The sequence below is a fragment of the Geotrypetes seraphini genome, chromosome 2 (assembly GCF_902459505.1).
Source record: "Geotrypetes seraphini chromosome 2, aGeoSer1.1, whole genome shotgun sequence".
Lineage (NCBI taxonomy): Eukaryota > Metazoa > Chordata > Amphibia > Gymnophiona > Dermophiidae > Geotrypetes > Geotrypetes seraphini.
Window position 1 is genome coordinate 283,272,929 of NC_047085.1, and position 21,744 is coordinate 283,294,672.

At 44.7% G+C, this 21,744-nt stretch overlaps 1 protein-coding gene across 3 annotated transcripts in view; it reads left to right on the plus strand.

The window, feature by feature from the left end:
* Positions 1 to 21,744, plus strand: part of NDUFS6 (NADH:ubiquinone oxidoreductase subunit S6) — a 148,415-nt gene that overhangs the window by 107,521 nt on the left and 19,150 nt on the right. For all 3 annotated transcript variants that reach the window (XM_033929762.1, XM_033929763.1, XM_033929761.1), the window contains one exon: positions 2,713 to 2,835. In XM_033929762.1, the coding sequence (XP_033785653.1) occupies positions 2,713 to 2,835 (123 nt within the window). The remainder of the gene's footprint in view (positions 1 to 2,712; positions 2,836 to 21,744) is intronic.

The following is a 21,744-nucleotide window of genomic DNA, read 5'->3' on the forward strand; positions in this document are numbered from 1 at the left end:
TTTCTCTTTCTCAACCAATCGACTTAAAAGAAGCTCAGACTTTAATTTTGTTTCTCTACCGGTTAAAGGACGTAAATTTAAAAGACATCATCATCTCTTCTTATATCAGGCAGCATTATGGGGTAAAGATCTGAAACAATTACTCATGCTTGCGAATACTTATGGGGAATTTAGGAAACACCTAAAAACATATCGGTTCCTAAAGTACTTAGGCAGCTGCACTGCACAATCTTCCCCCACAACAACTGACCGCTAAACCTTAACTCTGTTAGTACTACTCAAACATTTTTTAATCATTGTAAACCGCATAGAACTTCATGGTCCTGCGATATATAAACTATTATTATTATTATCTCAAATATCTTACTTGGAAAGTGGTTTTTCTCATTGCTCTCACTTCTGCTCACAGAGTCAGTGAGCTTCAAGCTTTAGTAGCGGACCCACCTTTCACAGTATCATAATGCCCTCTCTGCAGCGCACATGGCCAAGTTTCCAAGTTTATTTATCGTTTGATATACCGACAACATGTATACCGACAACATGGTTGGTTTACAATATTAAAAATATATAATTTAAAGATAAATGGGAAAGGAGGTAATAGTAAATTGTGATGTAGACATTGACCTGACTAGATACATGAGGATTTGGGATGTAGGAGGTTGATAAATACATTGTATAAATAAAAGTAAAAGGAGGTACGAAGGAAAAAACAACAAGGTAAGGGAGGTCGCGTCATTGAAGCAGTTCTCATGAAAAGTAAGCTGCAATTGGACAGAGAAGGAATTTTATCTTGTGCTTTGGTATGCGTCTTGGAACAGAAACATTTGGAGATTGGTTTGAATTTTTCGAGGGAGTTTTCATGGCGGAGATGGCATGATATTCCAAAGTTCGGGGGGTCATGGCGGAGAAGATTGTGTTTCTGGTATAATAAAGTTCTTTGATTGGAGGGACGGAGTGGAAAATGTGCAAGTCCTGAATCTAGGAGAGTGGCCTCTCTTGCTGAGAGCATTTCATTTCATTGTACGATGTTTGGGCAGGCCATCACTTTACTGGATGACTTCAGCCTAGAATTCAAAAGCCTAGCGCTTCCTCAGTTGAAGAATAAAGCCGGGAAGCTTAGGACTAGATGCATTGGTTCAGCCCTGGCCAACTCAGGAACTCCTTTAAGTCTTTCTGCCTTGGTCCTTGGCGGGCCAGGTTATCTGCAGGATAATGACTCATTTGGTTCAAGTAAACTTAGTGGCTCCGGACTGGTCTTGCCGTCAGTGGTATGCACGGACCTAGTCTGTCTCAAGTGAGACAAAAAGCGCAAGCTTTCTCTTCATTGTTGCCTGCTCAATCAGGGACTGGTTCACATGGAGAACCCCCAGCACGTTGGTCTTACAACATGGCTCTTGAGTGCAGGGCCTTGCTTCAGAGGGGCTATAAACATTCTACCATATTGGCTTAAGCCAAGGCTTGGTAGACTTTCCAGTAATGGTGTGCCAGAGACCAGGTGTGTCCCATTCCTATAGTCCTAGCTTCCGCTTGGCTGGTGTGGAGAAATGCCTGGCGGTAATCTCCCTCAAAGTTCAGATGGCAGGCCTTTTCTGTTTTAGAGTGCATAGCAGTTCCAGTTTGCTTACATCTCATACAGATGTAACTGGATTTCTCGGGGGCGCTTCACTTGTGGCCATCCCTGTGACAGCCTTTTCCTATGTGAAATCTTAAAGTTGTGCTGAAAGGTAAGCAGTCGCCATTTTTTTCTCAAAGCTCACTCGACAAGAGGTGTCACATCTTTGTAGGCAGAGTCTTGAGCAGTTCATCCAGTTGAAATTTGTAGAACGGCTGCTTGGTCTTCTCTTCATACCTTTACAAGATTTTACAGAGTAGGTGTGGCGGCTCGGTCTGCAAGTATTGCCTCGGTGTTGCAGGCAGGCTCTTTTGTCCCACCTTAGACGTTGCCATTGCTTTGGTATTGACTTCGGAGGGGATGTATCAGAAAGGAAGATTAGGTTCTTACCTTTGATAATCTTTCTGTTAATCCCTGACGACCAGTACGACCCACCCTCTATCTACTCTGTCTTTCTCTGTATTGCCTGTTATTTTACTGGCTTAGATGTTTCTCATTTCAGGCCTGAATATCATCCAACCAGCAGACGGGCCCTATGGGGAATCCTTCTATATATATGAGTACATATCTACTGCTTTGTTTTAGAACTCGTTACATGCTCGTTCTATGTTGCTGCCATGTTTATGCCTTTCTTTTTATGTTGCCTGTTTATTAATTGTTTTATTATACGTATATTGCAGAGCAGAATTCTGTTGTGTGGCGGGGAAATTGTGTGTATACTTTTTCTAGCTTTTGGACTCAACTGTAGGGGACTCTGTTCCTCAGCTAAGTGGGAGGAACAAAGGAAAAAAATGAGTGGATTTCTGCAAGACCTGGTTCACGGGTTGAGATAAAACACCTATCATATTGACTCCATCGGGGATTAACAGAAAGATTACTAAAAGGTAAGAACCTTATGTTCCACTGCATTTTAGTAGAAGGGCCCCTTTATTCTTAATTTTTTGAATATCTCTAATTGTTCATTCATATTTAAAGTGAAGAGTATATTGTATAGTTCAGTTAAATAAACTGTGATGTACTTTGGATTGCATTTTTTAAACAGTAGAATGTGAATGTATAAAAGTGTACATTTTTCTGAACAGTATTTCCTTTTGTTCCAGATTAATGAACAGTTTGCAATCAATTTAATTGCTGAACAGCCTGTGACTGAAGTTAGTAGCAGAGTGATATCATGTGATGGAGGTGGAGGAGCTCTTGGGCATCCTAAAGTCTACATTAATTTGGTATGACTGTTCACAAAATATATCAAAATGTGTAATTCTTTTGAATAACTGTTTATAGAATACTCCTGGCAGAATTCTGCGTGACTATGCAACACAGAATTTGCACAGAATTGCACAGTCATGCAGAATTCCCCCTTTTTCCTGCAGAATCTTGGACAGTGTCAGCTATTGGATCATAGTATTGGCACCGATTCTCACATGCTGCTAACCAGGCAGTCTCTCTGCGGCAAAGGGGAGGCTTGTGTAATCTTTTGTGTTTAAATGTGTGGTTTTGGCTATTTTTTGCTGAGAAGTCCTGGGTTTAATTTTCTCATAGGTGCAGCGGGAAGTAAAGTAATGACAATAATAACTAAGAGTGGTTGCATAAAAAGATTTATTTTATATATTCTGTATACCATATTTTTCGCTCTATAAAACGTACCTGCCCATAAGATGCACCCTAGATTTAGAGGAGGAAAACAAGAAAAAAAAAATATTCTGAACCCAGGCTCTGCATCCTGTCCCCCCTCCCTGCCAGGTTCTGCACCCTGTCACCCCCCCCCCCCCCAGTACCTATTTAAATCCCCCCTGTACCTTTTAAAAACACCCCCCGTCCCCCATACCTTTTATGTATAAATCATTTTTATTGATGAGAGTGAATACAACAAGAGGTAACAAACAGCAATTGAACAAAGAAATGAGCAATAGCTGTGAACAAAGAAAATTGTCCTCATCATCAAAAATTACATTATACCCCCCCTTTGGTGCCCTTCCTCCCAATAATCCCAAATAGTACCAGCAGAAAGAACTAACCAATAGCCCAAGGCCCTTGTGTCTAATAGGCCCGGAAAGAAAAGGGAATAAAGCACAACCACTTAGTATCTTCCTACTGTCAACCTAGCAAGGAAACTGCAGCTAATAAACCATACCAACCACTCACCCAAAACCAAACCCTAAAAGAAGAGGAGAAAGAGAAGAAGAGAGAGAGAAAAAATGTTTTGTTTGAACTAGAGGGAAGCAACCAGACTGTCGAAGAACCCCTCCCAGCTCACCATGGAGGAAAACCCCAAACCAGGGGGAAGTTAGACCCCCGTTTCTTTTAAAAACACCCCCCACACACCTGGCTCCGTCATACCTTTTAAAAATACTCCCCCGCCCGCCGTACCTTTCAAAAACACTCATAGCGTGGTCCAGCGTGTATCGGCATGGGCAGGAACCAGCTTTCTGCATTGCTGCCTGGGCCTGCCCTGCTTCCTGAATGGCTGCTGTCAGTTCTCGCAAGTCCTGCATCTTCAGTTCTCGCACGCCTCCTGCATCTTCAGTATGCTCTATCTCCCAGCAGGTGATGGTTGTTATTCAACTATCTCCTGGATTCTGGCTGTGACTGGATAGTTATTTTCCCGTTGAGGCTTCTCTTCACTGAGATGGCAATTCTATTTCTCCTGTTGAGGTTTCTCTTCAGTGAGACAGGGGTGTCTGGCTGAACAGGGCTGGCTTTAAGGGTTACACCTGGGCCCCCCCAGGTCCCTGCCTCACCCTCCCTCCAATGATAGAGGGTCTGACTGGGTCTTGATTTTTTCTTCTTTCCCTTCACTTTAAACAAAAGAAAAATATATTTGACGATAAACAAAAGAAAAAAAAAAAAAGAGAGACCACAGTGACTATTAAACATTTCTGCCCTCATAGTGCTGAGCAACCGGCATCTGCCAGCACTATCAACACAGTTGTGAGTATATGTTTTATTTGAACTTCTTTTCTGGTTTCTGGTTGTGGTGGAGCTGCGGGTTCGGTGTGAATATACAGAAGGAATATGTTTTTTATCAAACGCTATATTTTATAGAGTTGTGGAAATGGTTTAGTGACTGACAAGTAAATTTGCATTTGTATGAAGTTTATTCAGTAAAGGGCTTTGGATGTATGGGTAGAGCTCCGTTGATGGAACTGGTGCCTTCCTGCATGTTGTAGGTGCGTGCTTGTTTTCATACCTGGCAGCAGCGCCACAGTGGTAGTGGGATTCTCCCCGAGGCAGACTCTGCTTGGCGGTTCCCGTGGCCGGGTAGAGGTGAATATTTGGACGGCTCCGGGTGTGTTCTTCACAAAATCGGTTCCTGTCTGAGTGCAAGAGGCGCGTGCTTATTTTCCTTAGTTGAGGAGAACGAAGCAGCATTTATTTATTTCTCTCCAATGTTCATTTTAAGCATTTTATGCCATGACAGTGGGAAAAATATTTTAATGGTTGGCTCCAGGTAGGTTTTTAATGCACTTTTGATAGAGCCGGCCAATTTCGGCATGAAACAGTTGGGTTTCCGGCGCTAGCAGGAGCACCGCAGTGTTCACGGGGTTTATTTTGCAGCTGACTTAGGTCACTGTATCCCATGGCTTCCCTGTTTTCAGGGTTCTATGCGCCGGGACTGTTTCAACAGCTTTTGCCACTGTTGTGGTGATATACCTTGTGTGTGTGTTTCCCCACTCTCTCCACTTGAAAAGACTTAACTACTTTAATCGGGACTGTACTTACTTACTCACGGTGCTTAAGAAAGAGATTCTACCCTGTGCTCAGCCGCCCAATTTCGTTTTTTTGCCTTTATGGGTCAGTAGAAGGCAGATTGCTGCACAGTGATGTCAGCGGCATGAGAGTACCCTGTGTTTCATACAGGTATCTTCTTGTCTCGGGGTCCTTGAAGGGTGAGTCTATGGAGGTTTAGAGGCTTTCTTATTCTTTGTGCCTCTGTATGAATAGATTACGAATTGGGGGAGTCTCTAGTGTCATAATGGCACTTCACATCTTTCTGTGGGCAGAACTGTCTTTTCTTTTTCTAGGGTGCCAGGGACTGCAAGTTTCAAATCTTCTCGCACAGATTTCTCAGGTCACCATCTTCTCATGGCACCTGCTAGACAGCCCCTCAAACTGGCAAGAAGAGCTGTGTGGCTCCTTCTAACCAGGGACAAGTTACCTATTCTCCCAAACCCACAGAGTAGCAAACACTATGTGGCTGTTGGAATCATTCCTAAAGCTCACTTTAGGGATGTGAGCTTTTGTCTGATAATAATTAGGGTGCAGATTGTTTCCCATGGGGCAGTCAATGCAGCTTCTAGATTATGTCTAGTACGTCTTCACTTTTAAGGCAGTAAGTTTTTGGCTAACATTGCATGGAGTTGGTACTGTATTCAGAATTCCAACATACTCCATCTTACATCGCAAAGCTGGATTTTTTTGTGGGAAAGTTCCTTTCTTCTTCCAGAATTTACTGCTCTCATCCAGCTGTTCCCTGACTGTCTGCTGTTCATTGTGAAGAGGTCTTCACTTCCTTTAGTAGCTCTTTATGCTTTCTTGTGAGGGGTGAGACACTATGATGTCAGGTCAGGGGGCTTTGGGCATTTTTCAGGATGTTTGCAACTTTGAATCTCCCTCCCATTCGGATTCTTTTTTGGAGTCACCATATATTGAGCTTCTAAAGGTTACGTTCTTGTGAGACCCCTTTTAAGTGTTACTGGTACTCAGGGCAATAGTTTTAGTTCTTCCGGAACTAAGGGAAGTTACTCCATTTACTTCATAGTGCCTAAGACGGGGGAATAGGTCAGACGGGGGCTGGATCTCATTCTGGTAAATTAGTTTCTCAGAGTTAGATATTTCCAGAGAAAAACTGAGAATATTTACAATTTCCCTATGGACACCAAATTAGCACTACCTTTGCTTGGCTCTCATCGAGCAGCACTATCAGTTTTGGCAGATGCCATTTGGCCTAGCCACAACTCCACGAACATTTTAGAAAAAGAGGCAGTAGTGGTGTTTTGCCGCAAACAGGAGATTTCTTTTATTTGAACTCTTTTCTTCAATTCTTTGGATGTGAATCTTCAAATTTCCAAACAGCTCTTTTCTCCTGTACTAATTATTGGAATATTGGGGGATGTTCAAGTAGGAGAGGAATGTGTTTCTTCCCAGAGACTTGGGTGACAGGTTACAGTCTCAGGTTTGCCTTCTTCTTCAGTCAAGTCTGTGAACAAGTCTGCCCTGTGAACTTCTAAAAGCTAAGTTACTCAGCATTTCATATTCTGCTCTTTTCACTGTTTTTCAGCATTATATCTGCTTAATTTCTCTTCTCCTCCTCCCTGTTTCTTACTTAAAAAACATAAAAAATAAACCCTTCTCTTCCTATTCTTAGGAATAAGGGTAAGACTTATAGTCCCACCCACCCCAGGGACCACTGTTTAGATACAGAGACCCAAATAATCGGGACTACTCAAATCAAGTCACTTCATAACCAATCAAGATGACCTTTATTCTATGCAATCACTGTGGTGCTTTAATGTTTGGAGGCTTAAGGCTTGCCCCATCTGTCTTCAACTTGCTAGTATTAAGGAGGAGCTCTGCAAACTTAAACAGGAATTGAATACAATTAAAGCAGCTTTCATCACTCCACAAAATCATACCAACTTACCACCTCTACCTCAAAGAATAAAATAGCCCAGGACTAAATGGGTCACAGTAGGCTCAGGAAGACTGCGACATGTAACACAGAAACAAATCCACCTTCACAAATATTACTTCTACAGAATTCCTTCGCCCCACTAGTGCACTGTAATACTCAAGAAAACAGAAGGGAGGTGGGACTGGAACCAATGAAGGTAACTCAAGAGAACAAGCGCACCCTAAGCACAAATAAAAAAGCCAAAAACAGAAAACTATTACTGTTGGGGGATTCCATCATCAGAGGCATTAACCTTGGAACACATGCAAGGAGACCAAAATAGTGAAATGTCTTCCAGGATCCTCAGCTACCAGGAGTTCCAGGTAAATACAGACTATAATTAAGGAAGAAACAAAGGATTTTAACACTGATGTTGTTATCCATCTGGGAACAAATGACCTGGCTAACAACTCCACACTTGCAGCACAGAAAGCTTTTCGGGAGCTTGGTGAGGGCTTGAAACCTTTTATAAAGACTTTAGCCTTTTCTGAATACTGCCTGCATATGGAAAGGGAGAACAAAGAGTGAAAAACACAGAGGACTTTAATAGATGGCTCAAAGCCTGGTGTCATCAAGAAGGCTTCAGGTACATAGGAGGATGGGGAAATACATGGAAGGACAAGAAGCTATATTGCACTGATGGGCTACATATTACTACAGCAGGAAAAAGAAACCTTGCAGAGAAATTTAGACAATATGTTTCTAGGCATTTAAACTAGAAGGTGGGGGTGGTGTATGTGTGAAGGACAATTATAGAGACCACCCCCGGCAAAAGAAAAGATGTGATAGTAGTAAAGATTGCAACATAAACAATATCAGCAACTCATTTCTTAGCATTACAATGGAAAGTGAAACAAAACAAAAATCTATACGAAAAAGGAGATTACCGCTGGAAAGCGATGACCACAAATGCTCAGTCTAAGCAACAAAGTTCATGATCTGCAAACCCTGATGTTAGAGGCAGATCTAGATATTGTCGCTATCACAGAGACATGTTTCAGTGAATCACATGGATGGGATGCAAACATACCGGGATATAATCTTTTTAGGAAGGACAGAGATGGTCAAAAAGGTGGAGGAGTAGCTCTCTATGTAAAGATCAATATCCAAGCCACCGAAATGCAAGGGACCTGGAGAGAGGAATATGGATCGCTCTGAAAAGAGAAGATGGAAATGCAATCTATGTGGGGGTAGTCTACAGACCTCCGACTCAATCGCAGCAAATTGATAAGGATCTGATTGTGGATATCCAAAAGTTTGGAAGGAAAGAGGAGGTGCTGCTGTTGGGAGATTTCAGCCTGTCAGATGCGGACTGGAATATTTAATCTGCGGAATCGGGAGATTGTGGATGCCTTTCAAGAGGCTCTGCTCAAACAGATGGTGACGGAACCCACGAGGGAAAAGGTGATATTGGATTTGGTCTTCACAAATGGAGAGAGTATCTCTAATGTTCGAGTGGGTGCTCACCTGGGAAGTAGCGATCATCAAATGGTTTGGTTTGATATAACGGCTAAAGTGGAGAGCGGCTGCACGATACTTAAAAGTCCTAGATTTCAAATGTACGGACTTTAATGCAATGGGAGAGTATCTGAAGAAAGAGCTGTTAGGATGGGAGGACATAAGAGAAGTGGAAAGACAGTGGCCTAAGCTGAAAGGAGCGATAAAAATGGCTACAGACCTTTATGTGAAGAAAATAAATAAAAACAAGAGAAAAAAGAAGCCAATATGGTTCTCCAAACTAGTGGCGGAGAAGATAAAGGCGAAAGAGATGGCGTTCGTGAAATATTAAAAAAAACCAAGAAGAGGAGAGCAGAAAGGACTACAGGGTGAAATTGAAAGAAGCCAAGAGAGAGATACGTCTGGCGAAATCACAGGTGGAAGAACAAATGGATAAAAATGTAAAAAAGGGAGACAAAATTTTTTTCAGATATATTAGTGAAAGGAGGAAGATGAAAAATGGAATTGCTAGGCTAAAAGATGCTGGGAACCGATATGTGGAGAGTGATGAGGAAAAAGCAAATGTGCTAAACAAATACTTCTGTTCTGTGTTCACAGAAGAATATCCTGGAGAGGGATCAAGATTGTATGGCAAAATTACACGAGAAAATGGAGTAGATTCTGCGCCATTCATGGAGGAGAGTGTTTATGAGCATCTTGAAAAACTGAAGGTGGATAAAGCGATGGGACCAGACGGGATCCATCCCAGGATACTAAGGGAGCTCAGAAAGATTCTGGCGAGTCCTATTAAAACTTGTTCAACAAATCTCTGGAGACGGGAGTGGTTCCTGGGGATTGAAGGAGAGCGGATGTGGTCCCTATTCACAAAAGTGGTCACAGGGATGAAGCAGAAAACTACAGGCCGGTGAGCCTCACTTCGGTTGTTGGAAAAATAATAGAAGTGTAGCTGAAAGAAAGGATAGTGTACTTCCTTGAATCTAATGGGTTACAGCAGGGGTGCCCAACACGTCGATCGCGATCGACCAGTAGCTCAGGAAGGCAAAGCTAGTCGATCGCGGAGCCCAACCCGATCTCCGTGATAGACTCGTGTTGCCGTCCTGATCTACCGGGCCGATCAGCCTTCCTCTCCAGTGTTCTCTCTAGGACCTTTTAGCTGGGCGGTCCGCCCAGCTGTCATCTGCTGCTGCCGCCGCTGCTGAACATTAAAAAAACACAAAAAAACCCGGCTTGGAGATTTCAGCCCGTAGCGAACTTATGCTCCGTGGCTCTAACGTGTGCGTGCCGGCTTCCCTCCGAAACCGGAAGTTATGTCCGGGGGTGGGGGAGAAGGGAAGCTGGCACGCGCATGTTGAGAGCCCTGAAGCAAGCGTTCGCTACGGGCTAAGGCGGGAGAAATGTTAGTGAAGCATTTCCTCTTCTTGCTGCTGGGTCCTGCCTACTTTCTGTTTCCGCGAAGGCAAGACCCGGCAGCATTTCCCCCAACAGCTCCTCGCGATGCTGGTCGGCCGAAGCAGGGAGAGGTTGGGGCGTCGTTGGCTTTTGGGCGTGTTATTGGCGTCGGCTTTCGGGCCTGTTATTGGTGGCGGTTTGGGTCCTGGTCCCCGATGGCAGTGGCAGTGTCTTGGGGGAGGGCAGGGAGAAAGAAAGAAAAAGGGCAGGGGAGAAACAGAAAAAAAGGAAAGGGAGGCAGAGAGAAATAAAGGGCAGGGAGAGAGGAAGGAAAAGCTGGGGGAGAGAATGAGGTGTGGAGGAGAGGAAGCATACAGGCTAAAAGGGAAGAAAGATTGGATGCACAGTCAGAAGAAGAAAGTGCAACCAGAGACTCATGAAATCACCAGACAAGGTAGGAAAAATTATTTTATTTTAAATTTAGTGATCAAAATGTGTCTGAATTTATATCTGCTGTCTATATTTTACACTAAGGTCCCCTTTTACTAAACCGCAATAGAGTTTTTTAGTGCAGGGAGCCTATGAGCGTCGAGAGCAGCGCTGGGCATTCAGCGCAGCTCCCTGCACTCTAAAAACTGCTATCGTGGTTTAGTAAAAAGGGAGGGGGGTATATTTGTCTATTTTTGTATGGTTGTTACTGAGGTGATAGTGTATAGAGTCATCTGCTTTGACCTCTTTGAAAAACCCTGGAGTAGGAATGATAATTAACATTTTCTATGCGTAGTGTGCGTTGTGTTTTTTAAAAATTTTATTGTTGGTAGATCATTTTGACTTGGTCATTTTAAAAGTAGCTCGCAAGCCTAAAAAGTGTGGGCATCCGAGACAAAATGGCTTTACAAAAGGTAAATCGTGCCAAACAAATCTGATTGAATTTTCTGATTGGGTGACCAGAGAGCTGGATCGAGGACATATGCTAGATGTAATTTACTTAGATTTCAGCAAAGCCTTTGATACGGTTCCTCAAAGGAGGCTGTTGAACAAACTTGAAGGGATGAAGTTAGGCATCAAAGTGGTGAATTGGGTTAGAAACTGGCTGTCGGACAGACGCCAGAGGGTGGTGGTTAATGGAAGTCGCTCGGAGGAAAGAAAGGTGAGTAGTGGGGTCCCTCAGTGTTTGGTGCTGGGGCCGATCCTGTTCAATATGTTTGTGAGTGACATTGCTGAAGGGTTAGAAGAAAAAGTGTGCCTTTTTGCAGTTGATACCAAGATTTGTAACAGAGTAGACACCGAAGAGGGAGTGGAAAATATGAAAAAGGATCTGCAAAAGTTAGAGGAATGGTCTAATGCCTGGCAACTAAAATTCAATGCAAAGAAATGCAGAGTAATGCATTTGGGGATTAATAATCGGAAGGAACCGTATATGCTGGGAGGTGAGAAGCTGATATGCACGGATGGGGAGAGAGACCTTCGGGAGATAGTATCAGAAGATCTAAAGGCGAAAAAACAGTGTGATATGGCGGTGGCTGCTGCCAGAAGGATGCTGGGCTGAATAAAGAGAGGCGTAGCCAGTAGAAGGAAGAAGGTGTTGATGCCCCTGTACAGGTCATTGGTAAGGCCGCACTTGGAGTATTATGTTCAGTTTTGGAGACCATATCTGGTGAAGGACATAAGAAGACTTGAGGCGGTCCAGAGGAGGGCGACGAAAATGATAGGAGGCTTGTGCCAGAAGACATATGAGGAGAGACTGGAAGCCCTGAATATGTATACCCTAGAGGAAAGGAGAGACAGGGGAGATATGATTTAGACATACAAATACTTGAAGGGTATTAACGTAGAACAAAATCTTTTCCAGAGAAAGGAAAATAGTAAAACCAGAGGACATAATTTGAGGTTGAGGGGTGGTAGATTCAAGAGCAATGTTAGGAAGTTCTACTTTATGGAGAGGGTGGTGGATGCCTGAATGCGCTCCTAAGAGGGGTAGTGGAGAGGAAAATGGTGACTGAGTTCAAAGAAGCGTGTGATGAACACAGACGATCTAGAATGAGAAAATAATATTAAATATTGAACTAAGGCCAGTACTGGGCAGACTTGCACGGTCTGTGTCTGTATATGGCCGTTTGGGGGAGGATGGGCTGGAGAGGGCTTCAATGGCTGGGAGAGTTTAGATGGGCTGGAGTAAGTTTTAATGGAGATTGTGGCAGTTGGAACCCAAGCACAGTACCAGGTAGAGCTTTGGATTCTAAGAAGAAAAAATTTAAATTGAATCAGTTGGGCAGCCTGGATGGACCATTCGGGTCTTTATCTGCCGTCATCTACTATGTTACTATATGTTACTATGTACAAGTTCTAGGATCTATGGTGGTGACTCCACTGGGAACTTCGGCTCGCTTTCAGGTTAGAACGTTACAGCAATCGCTTTTGTTCCAGTGTTTCCCAGTATCTCAAGGCTCCAATTATAGTATCTGGTAGGCTCCTCAAGCATCGCTCAATATAATTTGGTGGCTCAGCGAGATTAGTCTTTTCATAGGCATGCCTCGGTCTTTGCTGGACTGGATCATAGTCACTGAACATCCCAGGCTGTTGGGTTGGAGGGCTTCAATCCTCAGTGCAAGAAGTCTGGTATTAAGAGGAGACTCACTACTCGTTCATTCTTCTGGACTGAAGCATGGTCAGGCTACTGTTTCAGGAGTTTCAGACCATTCTTCCGGAATGACGATAAAGGTCTTTTAGGAAAGTATTATGATGGTGGTATTTCTCTACAGCCAGGAAAGTACGTAATAATAATAATAACTTTATTTTGTATACTGCCATACCCAGGGAGTTCTAGGCTCTTCACATCAGTTAATCAAGATTACAAACAATGAAGTCATTGAAGTTAACAGGAATATACAAGAGTGTGCGAATAGGAAGGTCATATACAGGAAAACAGGAGTGTATAACAAGAAGGTCAAAATACTGGAAAATACAGGCCGTTGAGGTTTTGTGCAAAAAGGATTAGGTCAAGGGGCTGAAGGGGGTGAGGAGGGAGAAATTAAGGGTTCAGTTCGTGGAATAAGTGTGTTGGCGAGTAAAGTAATGGTTCTACTTCAATGGGTGGAATCTCATCTTTCCTCTTCTGTCAGCACATCATTTTACAGGACAGGAAAAGAGTTTAGATAGACTTTCTCACTACAGAATCTGAGCAGGGACTGTTAAAATGTACAGTGCTGCATATGCCTGGAAATTGGGAACTATTCGTTCAGGCGTTCCAGCTCTTTGTATAAAGGTGAGATCTCCTAGAACTAGACCTCATGGCCTCGTCTCGAAATTCAAAGCTTCCTAGCTTCTTCAGCAGATGCAGGGAGTGGCACAGGGGGTAGCAATCAGGGGGGTAACACTTTCTCGCCTCTTGTTTCACTTTTTTAAGTGTTTTCCCCTGGCTGATGATTGGATGAATTTGCCATCTCAAATTCGCTTTCAGGGCAAAGTAATCCGAGAATCTCCGGATTAGCTGCGCCATCCTTGCTATGCAGATCTGATGAGTCTTTCGATGGCCGAACTGTTGAGATTCCCGGTATCTCCGGATTTACTCATTTAGGGTCTGATCAACATACTTTGGTTTTATGACCTAGCTTTTGAAAAGTCATGGCTGACGTGAAAGGGTTATGCGAAGCAGGTTATTTCTTCTCTTCTCCAGACGATACGGACGTCTTCACTTGTGGCTTATTCTACCGTGTGGAGGCTTTTCCTTTCTTGGGTACTTCTCAACATTGGAACCCTACCAGACTATGTTTTATATTATTTCTTTTTTGGCACAAGCGTATTGCCAAGGGCTTAGAGTTCAATTCCCTTCAGCTTCAAGTGGCAATCTTAGCTTGTTACAAGTGCTAGGTATCTTGCTCTTCGCTTACTTCTCAGATTCATGTAGTTCAGTTCCTAAAAGGAGTACAGTATATTCGTACACCTCTTAAGAAGCCCTGTCCAGAGTACAGTCTTAATGTACTTCTTCGCAGTTTACAGAAGGCTCTGTTTCAACCTTGTCTTTTGAGACTCTAAATGGCTGTGACATTGAACACGGTATTTCTTGTGGCCTTGGCTTCAGCTCGATGGTTTTTTGAGTTACAGGCCTTGTATGGCGGGGATTCTTATTTCTGATTTACAAATTCTGGGGTGTCAGTTCAGACAATACCACAATTTCTTTATAAGGTGGTGTCATCCTTTCTTTTATGCCGCTCTCACTTTTCCTTCCTTCTTCCTGGGAGGAGGAATGGGGAAGTGAGCTTTTCTTCACTGTGTTTCTTACAAGTGCGTACCATTCTCCGCAATCTGTAGGTTTCTAATGACTTTTAGTCATTTAGATCACCTCTTTATATTCTTCAAGGGATGTGACAAACGTATGGCAGCATCCAAAGCCTCCATCGCTCGAAGGATCCAGGAGGAATTCTTTATGTTTACTTGATAAGAACATAAGAATTGCCACTGATGGATCAGACCAGTTCGTTCAGTTCAGCAGGAACTTGTCCAACCTTGTTTTGAATCCCTGGAGCATGTTTTCCCTTATAACAGATTCCAGAAGAGCATTCCAGTTCTCCACCACTCTCTGGGTGAAGAAGAACTTCCTTACTTCCTTAACTTCAGAGAGTACCCTCTCGTTCTCTCTACCTCGGAGAGGGTGAACAACCTATCTTTATCTACTAAGTCTATTCCCTTCATTATATTGAATGTTTCGATCATGTCCCCTCTCAGTCTCCTCTTTTCAAGGGAGAAGAGGCCCAGCTTCCCTAATCTCTCACAGTACGGCAACTCCTCCAACCCCTTAACCATTTTAATTGCTCTTCTCTGGACCTTTTTGAGTAGTACCATGTCCTTCTTCATGTATGGCAACCAGTGCTGGACACAGTATTCCAAGTGAGGGCGTACCATAGCCCGGTACAGCGGCATAATAACCTTCTCTGATCTGTTCGTGATCCCCTTCTTGATCATTCCTAGCATTCTGTTCGCTCTTTTTGCCGCCACCACGCATTGCCAGACGGCTTCAATGACTTGTCGACCAGTACTCCCAGGTCTCCTGGGGGGGGGGGGTCTCTCCAAGTACCGCCCCGGACATCTTGTATTTGTGTGGTATTTTTGATACCAACATGCATCACCTTACACTTATCCACGTTGAACCTCATTTGCCATGTCGCTGCCCATTTCTTGAGCGTGGTTATGTCACGTTGCAGATCTTCACAATCCCCCTGCATCTTCACTACTCTGAATAACTTCGTATCGTCTGCAAATTTAATCACCTCACTCGTCGTACCCATTTCCAGATCATTTATGAATATGTTGAAGAGCACAGGTCCAAGCACCGAGCCCTGCAGCAAACCACTGGTGACGTTCTTCCAGTCTGAGTATGGTCCATTTATTCCCACTCTCTGTTTCCTATCCGCTAGCCAGTTTTTAATCCACGTATTTCACCCTCTATTCCATGGCTCTTAATTTTTCGAAGTAGTCATTCATACGGAACCATGTTGAATGCCTTCTGAAAATCCAGATATACAAAGTCGACCGGGTCACCCTTGTCTATCTGCCTGTTTACCTCCTCAAAGAAGTGCTGCAAGTTCGTCAAGCAAGAAGAGGACCATAAGAACATAAGAAGTTGCCTCCACTGGGTCAGACCAGAGGTCCATCGCGCCCAGCGGTCCGCTCCCGCGGTGGCCCATCAAGTCCATGACCTGTGAAGTGGTTCCTGACCATTTCTATAACCTACCTCTGCTTCTATCTGTACCCCTCAATCCCCTTATCTTTTAGGAACCTATCTAAACCTTCCTTGAACCCCTGTACTGTGCTCTGGCCTATCGCAGCCTCCGGAAGCGCGTTCCATGTATCCACCACCCTCTGGGTAAAAAAGAACTTCCTAGCATTTGTTCTAAACCTGTCCCCTTTCAATTTCTCCGAGTGACCCCTAGTACTTGTGGTTCCCCACAGTATGAAAAATCTGTCCCTTTCTACCTTCTCTATGCCCTTCAGGATTTTGAAGGTTTCTATCATGTCTTCTCTAAGTCTCCTCTTCTCTAGGGAGAACAGCCCCAGCATTTTCAACCTGTCAGCGTATGAAAAGTTTTCCATACCTTTTATCAGTTTAGTCGCTCTTCTCTGGACCCCCTCAAGTACTGCCATGTCCTTCTTGAGGTACGGCGACCAGTACTGGACACAGTACTCCAGGTGCGGGCGCACCATTGCACGATACAGTGGCATGATGACTTCCTTCGTCCTGGTTGCGATACCCTTTTTAATGATACCCAACATTCTGTTCGCTTTCTTTGAGGCTATCGCACACTGTGCCAATGCTTTCAATGTTGTGTCCACCATCACCCCCAGGTCTCTTTCAAGGTTGCTCACCCCTAGCAATGATCCCCCCATTTTGTAGCTGAACATTGGGTTCTTTTTCCCTACATGCATGACCTTGCATTTCTCTATGTTAAAACTCATTTGCCAGTTTTTTGCCCACTCTTCCAGTCTTGTTAGGTCCCTTTGTAGGTCTTTGCAGTCTTCCGTGGTTTTAACCCTGCCGCAGAGTTTGGTGTCATCAGCAAATTTAATAACCTCACATTTCGTCCCCGTCTCCAGGTCATTAATAAATATATTGAACAGGAGTGGACCCAGCACCGATCCCTGTGGAACTCCGCTCGTGACCCATTGCCAGTCTGAGTAATGGCCAACCCTCTGTTTCCTGCCTGCCAGCCAGTGTTTGATCCATTGGTGGATATCCCCTTGCACCCCGTGTTTCCACAGATTCTTGAGTAGTCGTTCGTGAGGTACCTTGTCAAAGGCATTTTGGAAGTCAAGGTAAATGATGTCTATGGATTCCCCTTTATCCATCTGGCTGTTTATTCCCTCAAAGAAGTACAGTAGGTTCGTGAAGCATGACCTTCCCTTGCAAAAGCCGTGCTGGCTCGCCTTCAGTTGTCCATTGTTTTCTATGTGTTCGCAGATTGTGTCCTTAACCAGTGCTTCCATCATCTTTCCCGGGACCGAGGTCAAGCTCACCGGCCTGTAGTTTTCCGGGTCGCCTCTTGATCCCTTCTTAAAGATGGGTGTGACATTAGCTATTTTCCAGTCCTCTGGGATCTCCCCAGTTTTTAAGGATAGGTTACATATTTGGCGAAGTGTTTCCGCTATTTCGTTTCTCAGTTCTTTTAGTACCCTTGGGTGGATGCCGTCTGGACCAGTTGATTTGTCGCTCTTCAGTCTGTCCATCTGTTGGAGGACATCCTCTCGGCTTACCTCTAGTTGGACCAGCTTTTCATCATGGTCTCCGTTTATGATCTCCTCGGGTTCTGGGATATTAGATGAGTCCTCTCTCGTGAAGACTGACGAGAAGAACTTGTTTAACCTGTCAGCTATCTCTTTTTCCTCCTTTACCACTCCCTTCCTGTCTCCATTGTCCAATGGTCCCACTTCCTCCCTGGCTGGTTGTTTCCCCTTCACATACCTGAAGAATGGTTTAAAGTTTCTTGCTTCCCCCGCCAGTCTCTCCTCGTATTCTCTTTTTGCTTTCCTAACCACTCTGTGACAGTCTTTTTGTTGCCTTTTGTGCTCCTTCTGGTTGTCCTTTGTTGGGTCCTTTTTCCATTTTCTGAAAGATGTTTTCTTGTCCCTTATTGCCTTTTTCACTGCATTTGTTTCCACGCCAGGTTTTTTGTTCGATTCTTTTTGCACCCTTTCCTAAACCTGGGGATGTTCAGGTTTTGTGCTTCGTGCACCATGCCCTTGAGTAGGGCCCAGGCTTCCTTTATGGTCCCCATCTTCCCTGAGCTGTTGCTGAGCTTCTTTCCCACCATTTTCCTCATGGCCTCGTAATTTTCTCTTCTGAAATTGAGTGCTGTCGTGGTTCTTTTCATCTTGGATGTTCCTATTTTTAGCTTGCACTGGATCATGTTGTGATCGCTGTTTCCTAGTGGCACTAGTACTCCTTTGCAGGTCCCCCTAGCCCGTTGAGGATTAGGTCAAGAGAGGCATCTCCTCGTGTTGGTTCTGGTGCCAGCTGTTCCATGAAACAGTCCCTCACTGCCTCCAGGAATTTTGTTTCTCTCGTGCAATGCTCCAGTTTATTCCAGGGTAGTTGAAATCCCCCATTGCCACCACACTTCCGCTTTTGCATACCTGCCTCAGTTCAGCCTCCAGGTCCTGGTCGTTTGCTTCCGGTTGTCCTGGTGGGTGATAGTATAGTCCCAATTTTATGTCTGCTGCATTTCCTCCTGTCAGCTTAACCCATAGTGATTCCAAGCCGTCCGCCCTTACTGTTGTTTCCATCCTGGTTGAAGGGATGGAGTCCTTTATATATAGCGCTATTCCTCCACCCTTCTTGTGTGTCCTGTCCCTCCTATAGAGTTTGTACCCTGGTAGGACCACATCCCATTTGTTGTCTTCGGACCACCATGTTTCTGTGACTCCAATTATGTCTAGATCCTCCTTACTAGCTATACATTCTAGCTCTCCCATTTTGGTTCTTAGGCTCCTAGCATTTGTGTATAGGCAAATTAAGTCCCGGCTGTTTACCTTCTCTGTTGGTTTTCCTCGTGGTTTGGTGCTCCTACTGACCCCCTCATGGGCTGCCAGTCCCCGAGCCTCGTTCCGTTCATCCCCCTCCTGTGGTGTGCCTATCTCATCCTCTACCTGCTTCCCCATTTTTGGATGTCCCTCTGGCTCGGCTGTTTCCTCCTTTTCCCGCTCATTAGTTTCATTAGTTCCTTGGGCCCCTGCATTGCGTCTATGGGGTTTTTTTCCAAAAAGTGTCCACTCAGTCTCAAGCCCTCTATCGCCTTTTCCCGGTTCAGCATCCTTGTTTGATACTGTAGTCCGATGTGTCGATGTCAGATCGACTATTGGCTTTCCCCTTGTCCTCAGTTTAAAGCCATGTCTATGCCGGTCTGGATGTTGCGTGTCAGCATCCTCATCCCAGCCGCGCTCAGGTGCAGTCCATCCCTCCTGTAAAGCTTGTTTTTTCCCAGGAAGGTTGTCCAGTTCCCTCCTCATCGCACCATCTCCTCAGCCAACCATTTATTGCTTGCAGCTTGGTCTGCCTCCTTGCATCTGCCCTCGGTACTGGCAGGATCTCTGAGAAGGCTATCCTCCTTGTCCTCAGCATCAGTTTCCTCCCCAGGATCTTAAATTGCTCAGTCAGTGTAGTTCTGTTGTAGTTCCTTCTGCTGACGTTGTTGGTTCCAATGTGGATTATCACTGCTGTCTCCTCCGTGTCAGCTCCTTTCAGGATTCTCTCGATTCTGTCGGAGATGTCCTTTGTCCTCGCCCCTGGGAGACATGTCACTAGTCGGTCTTCTCTGCCTCCTGCTATGTGACTGTCCACCTCTCTCAGGATTGAGCCTCCCACCACAATTGCAGATTTCCCTTTTCTCAGCTTCCTCTTGGGTCTCATGTCCGTATCAGTGGCTCGATCCTCTAATCCATCCTCCTGGTTCTGATGGGTCTCTGCCTCCTCTGTCTGCTCAGTTCCTCCGCCAGGTTCTTCCCCCCTGGCGTCTGGTGGGTTCTGTCCTCCATCTGTTGGTTCCCTTCTGAATTGCTGGTGATCCTGTGCCTCTACCATCTTGCAGGCCTCCTCGATGAATCTCTCGAGCTCTCTAACCTGCTCATTGATGTGGCTCTCTCTGGTAGTATCCTCAGTTGCCTCAGTTGCCCACGGTTCCTCTACGGTGCGGAGTCCCTCCAGCTCCTGGATCTTGACCTGCAGTCTCCCTACCTCCTTTTTTAAGGAAACGAAAGCCGGTTTGGTTAAAAGGTGAAGTGAAAGAGGTTATTAGTAGTGCTGCCCGATTCGCGATTCGAATCGATTTACCGATTTACTTTGGGTGAATCGATTCATTTTTATAAAAAAACGAACTCACCGATTCAAGTCGGCTCCCTTGCTAAAGGGGTTTCCCTCTGCCACTGGAGTCCGTACATCTAATGTAACTTCTGGTTTTGCGAAATCAGAAGTTGCATCAGAAGCATGGATTTCGGGAAAGGGAGGCTAAAAAGTAGTAGTAAATTTTTTAAAAATAGTAATAATGAAAGGTCCCATCCTTAATGCATGCTAGCGAGAGAAAGCACTGACTGTTCCCCCTGCGTGCGCGATCCCAGACGCAGCGAACGTGACTCTCCCTCCCCCTGGTTCTGACCTGCAGCCGCCAGTTTTCTCGCAGCCCAGGCCAACCGCACAGTTTTCAACCAGACGCAGCACTGATTCGGTGCCAGTAAAACGAAGGTGATCTAGGCTGCCGATGCTTCTTTTCAGTGTGCTTCGCTCTCGTCTCTCTTCCTGTTGGAGTTGGCTACAACATGCAGGAGCTGCTCCTCCCTCCAGCTCCAGCCAAGCCTAAGCAAAGGTCTTGGGGTCCTCGGGGTTAGGAATCTTCAGTTGAACCATCCTCACCACCCTTCGAGATTTTGATAATTAAATTGAAAAAACAAAACTGCATGAGGCTGCCACAAATCCCAGATTGGTCTGAAGGATCCACCCTGGAACTGGATAATTTGCTAGGTCTCATGCTGTTTCTTCACTAGAGTGGAGGGGGAAGATGGATGGTAGAGGGGGGATGGACTTGGGTGAGATTATGGAGAGGGGAGATGGACTTGGGGAAGTTCATGGAGAGATGAACTTGGGGGAGGTCTTGGAGAGGAGAGATGGGGGGGAGAGGGGGGATAAGGGGAAGGATGGAAGAAATAATGGATCTAAAAACAGGAGAGGGAGAGAGATGGGATTTAGACAATGGGATTTAGGGAGGGAAGGAACAGAAGGAGAGAAGTTGGACACAAGGGAAGGAGTAGAGGGGGGGATAGAGATACTGGATAGGAGGGTAGTTGGGAAGAGAATGGGAGAGATGGTGAACCCTGGAGTGGTGGGGAAGGAGGGAGAGATGCAGGATGAAAGGGTAGTTAAGAAAAGGAGATGATGAATCTGGGGATGGTGGGGTCCATCGCTGCAGCTACAGGGATGGAGACAAAAAAGGAAAGATGCCAAACCTCCAGGGGAGGGAAGGAAAATGGAAGGGGAGGACAGAGATGGTAGATGGATGGTTAGCATGGAGAAAGGAAACCCTGGCAAGCGCGTTATCAGAAGACAGCCAGAGCATGGGATCAACCGGATTTAAATAATAACCAGGCAACAAAAGGTAGAAAAAATAATTTTATTTTCTGTTTTGTGATTACAATATGTCAGATTTGAAATGTGTATCCTGCCAGAGCTGGTGTTAGACTGCAAATGTAAACTAGGATTTAACAGAGAAAGGAAAAGTATTATATGTTTACATCACAGCGCCAGTGTGGGTAGGAGAGGGCAAAGGGGTGGAAGAGGCTATAAAAGGGGTGAAGAGGCTATAAAATCCACTAGAATGTTTGGGGAAAAAAACACCCAATTGGGCAGGAAAATCGAAATTGATTCAATAGGCTGAATCGAATCAAAATATTTTTTCCTGAATCGGGCAGCACTAGCTAGTAGGGCCAAAAAACATTGTTTAAAGAATGGAAAAAGGATCCGAATGAAGAAAATAAGAAGAAACACAAGCACTGGCAAGTTAGATGCAAAGCATTGATAAAGACAGCTAAGAAAGAATAAGAAGAGAAACTTGCAAAAGAGGCAAAAACTCATAGC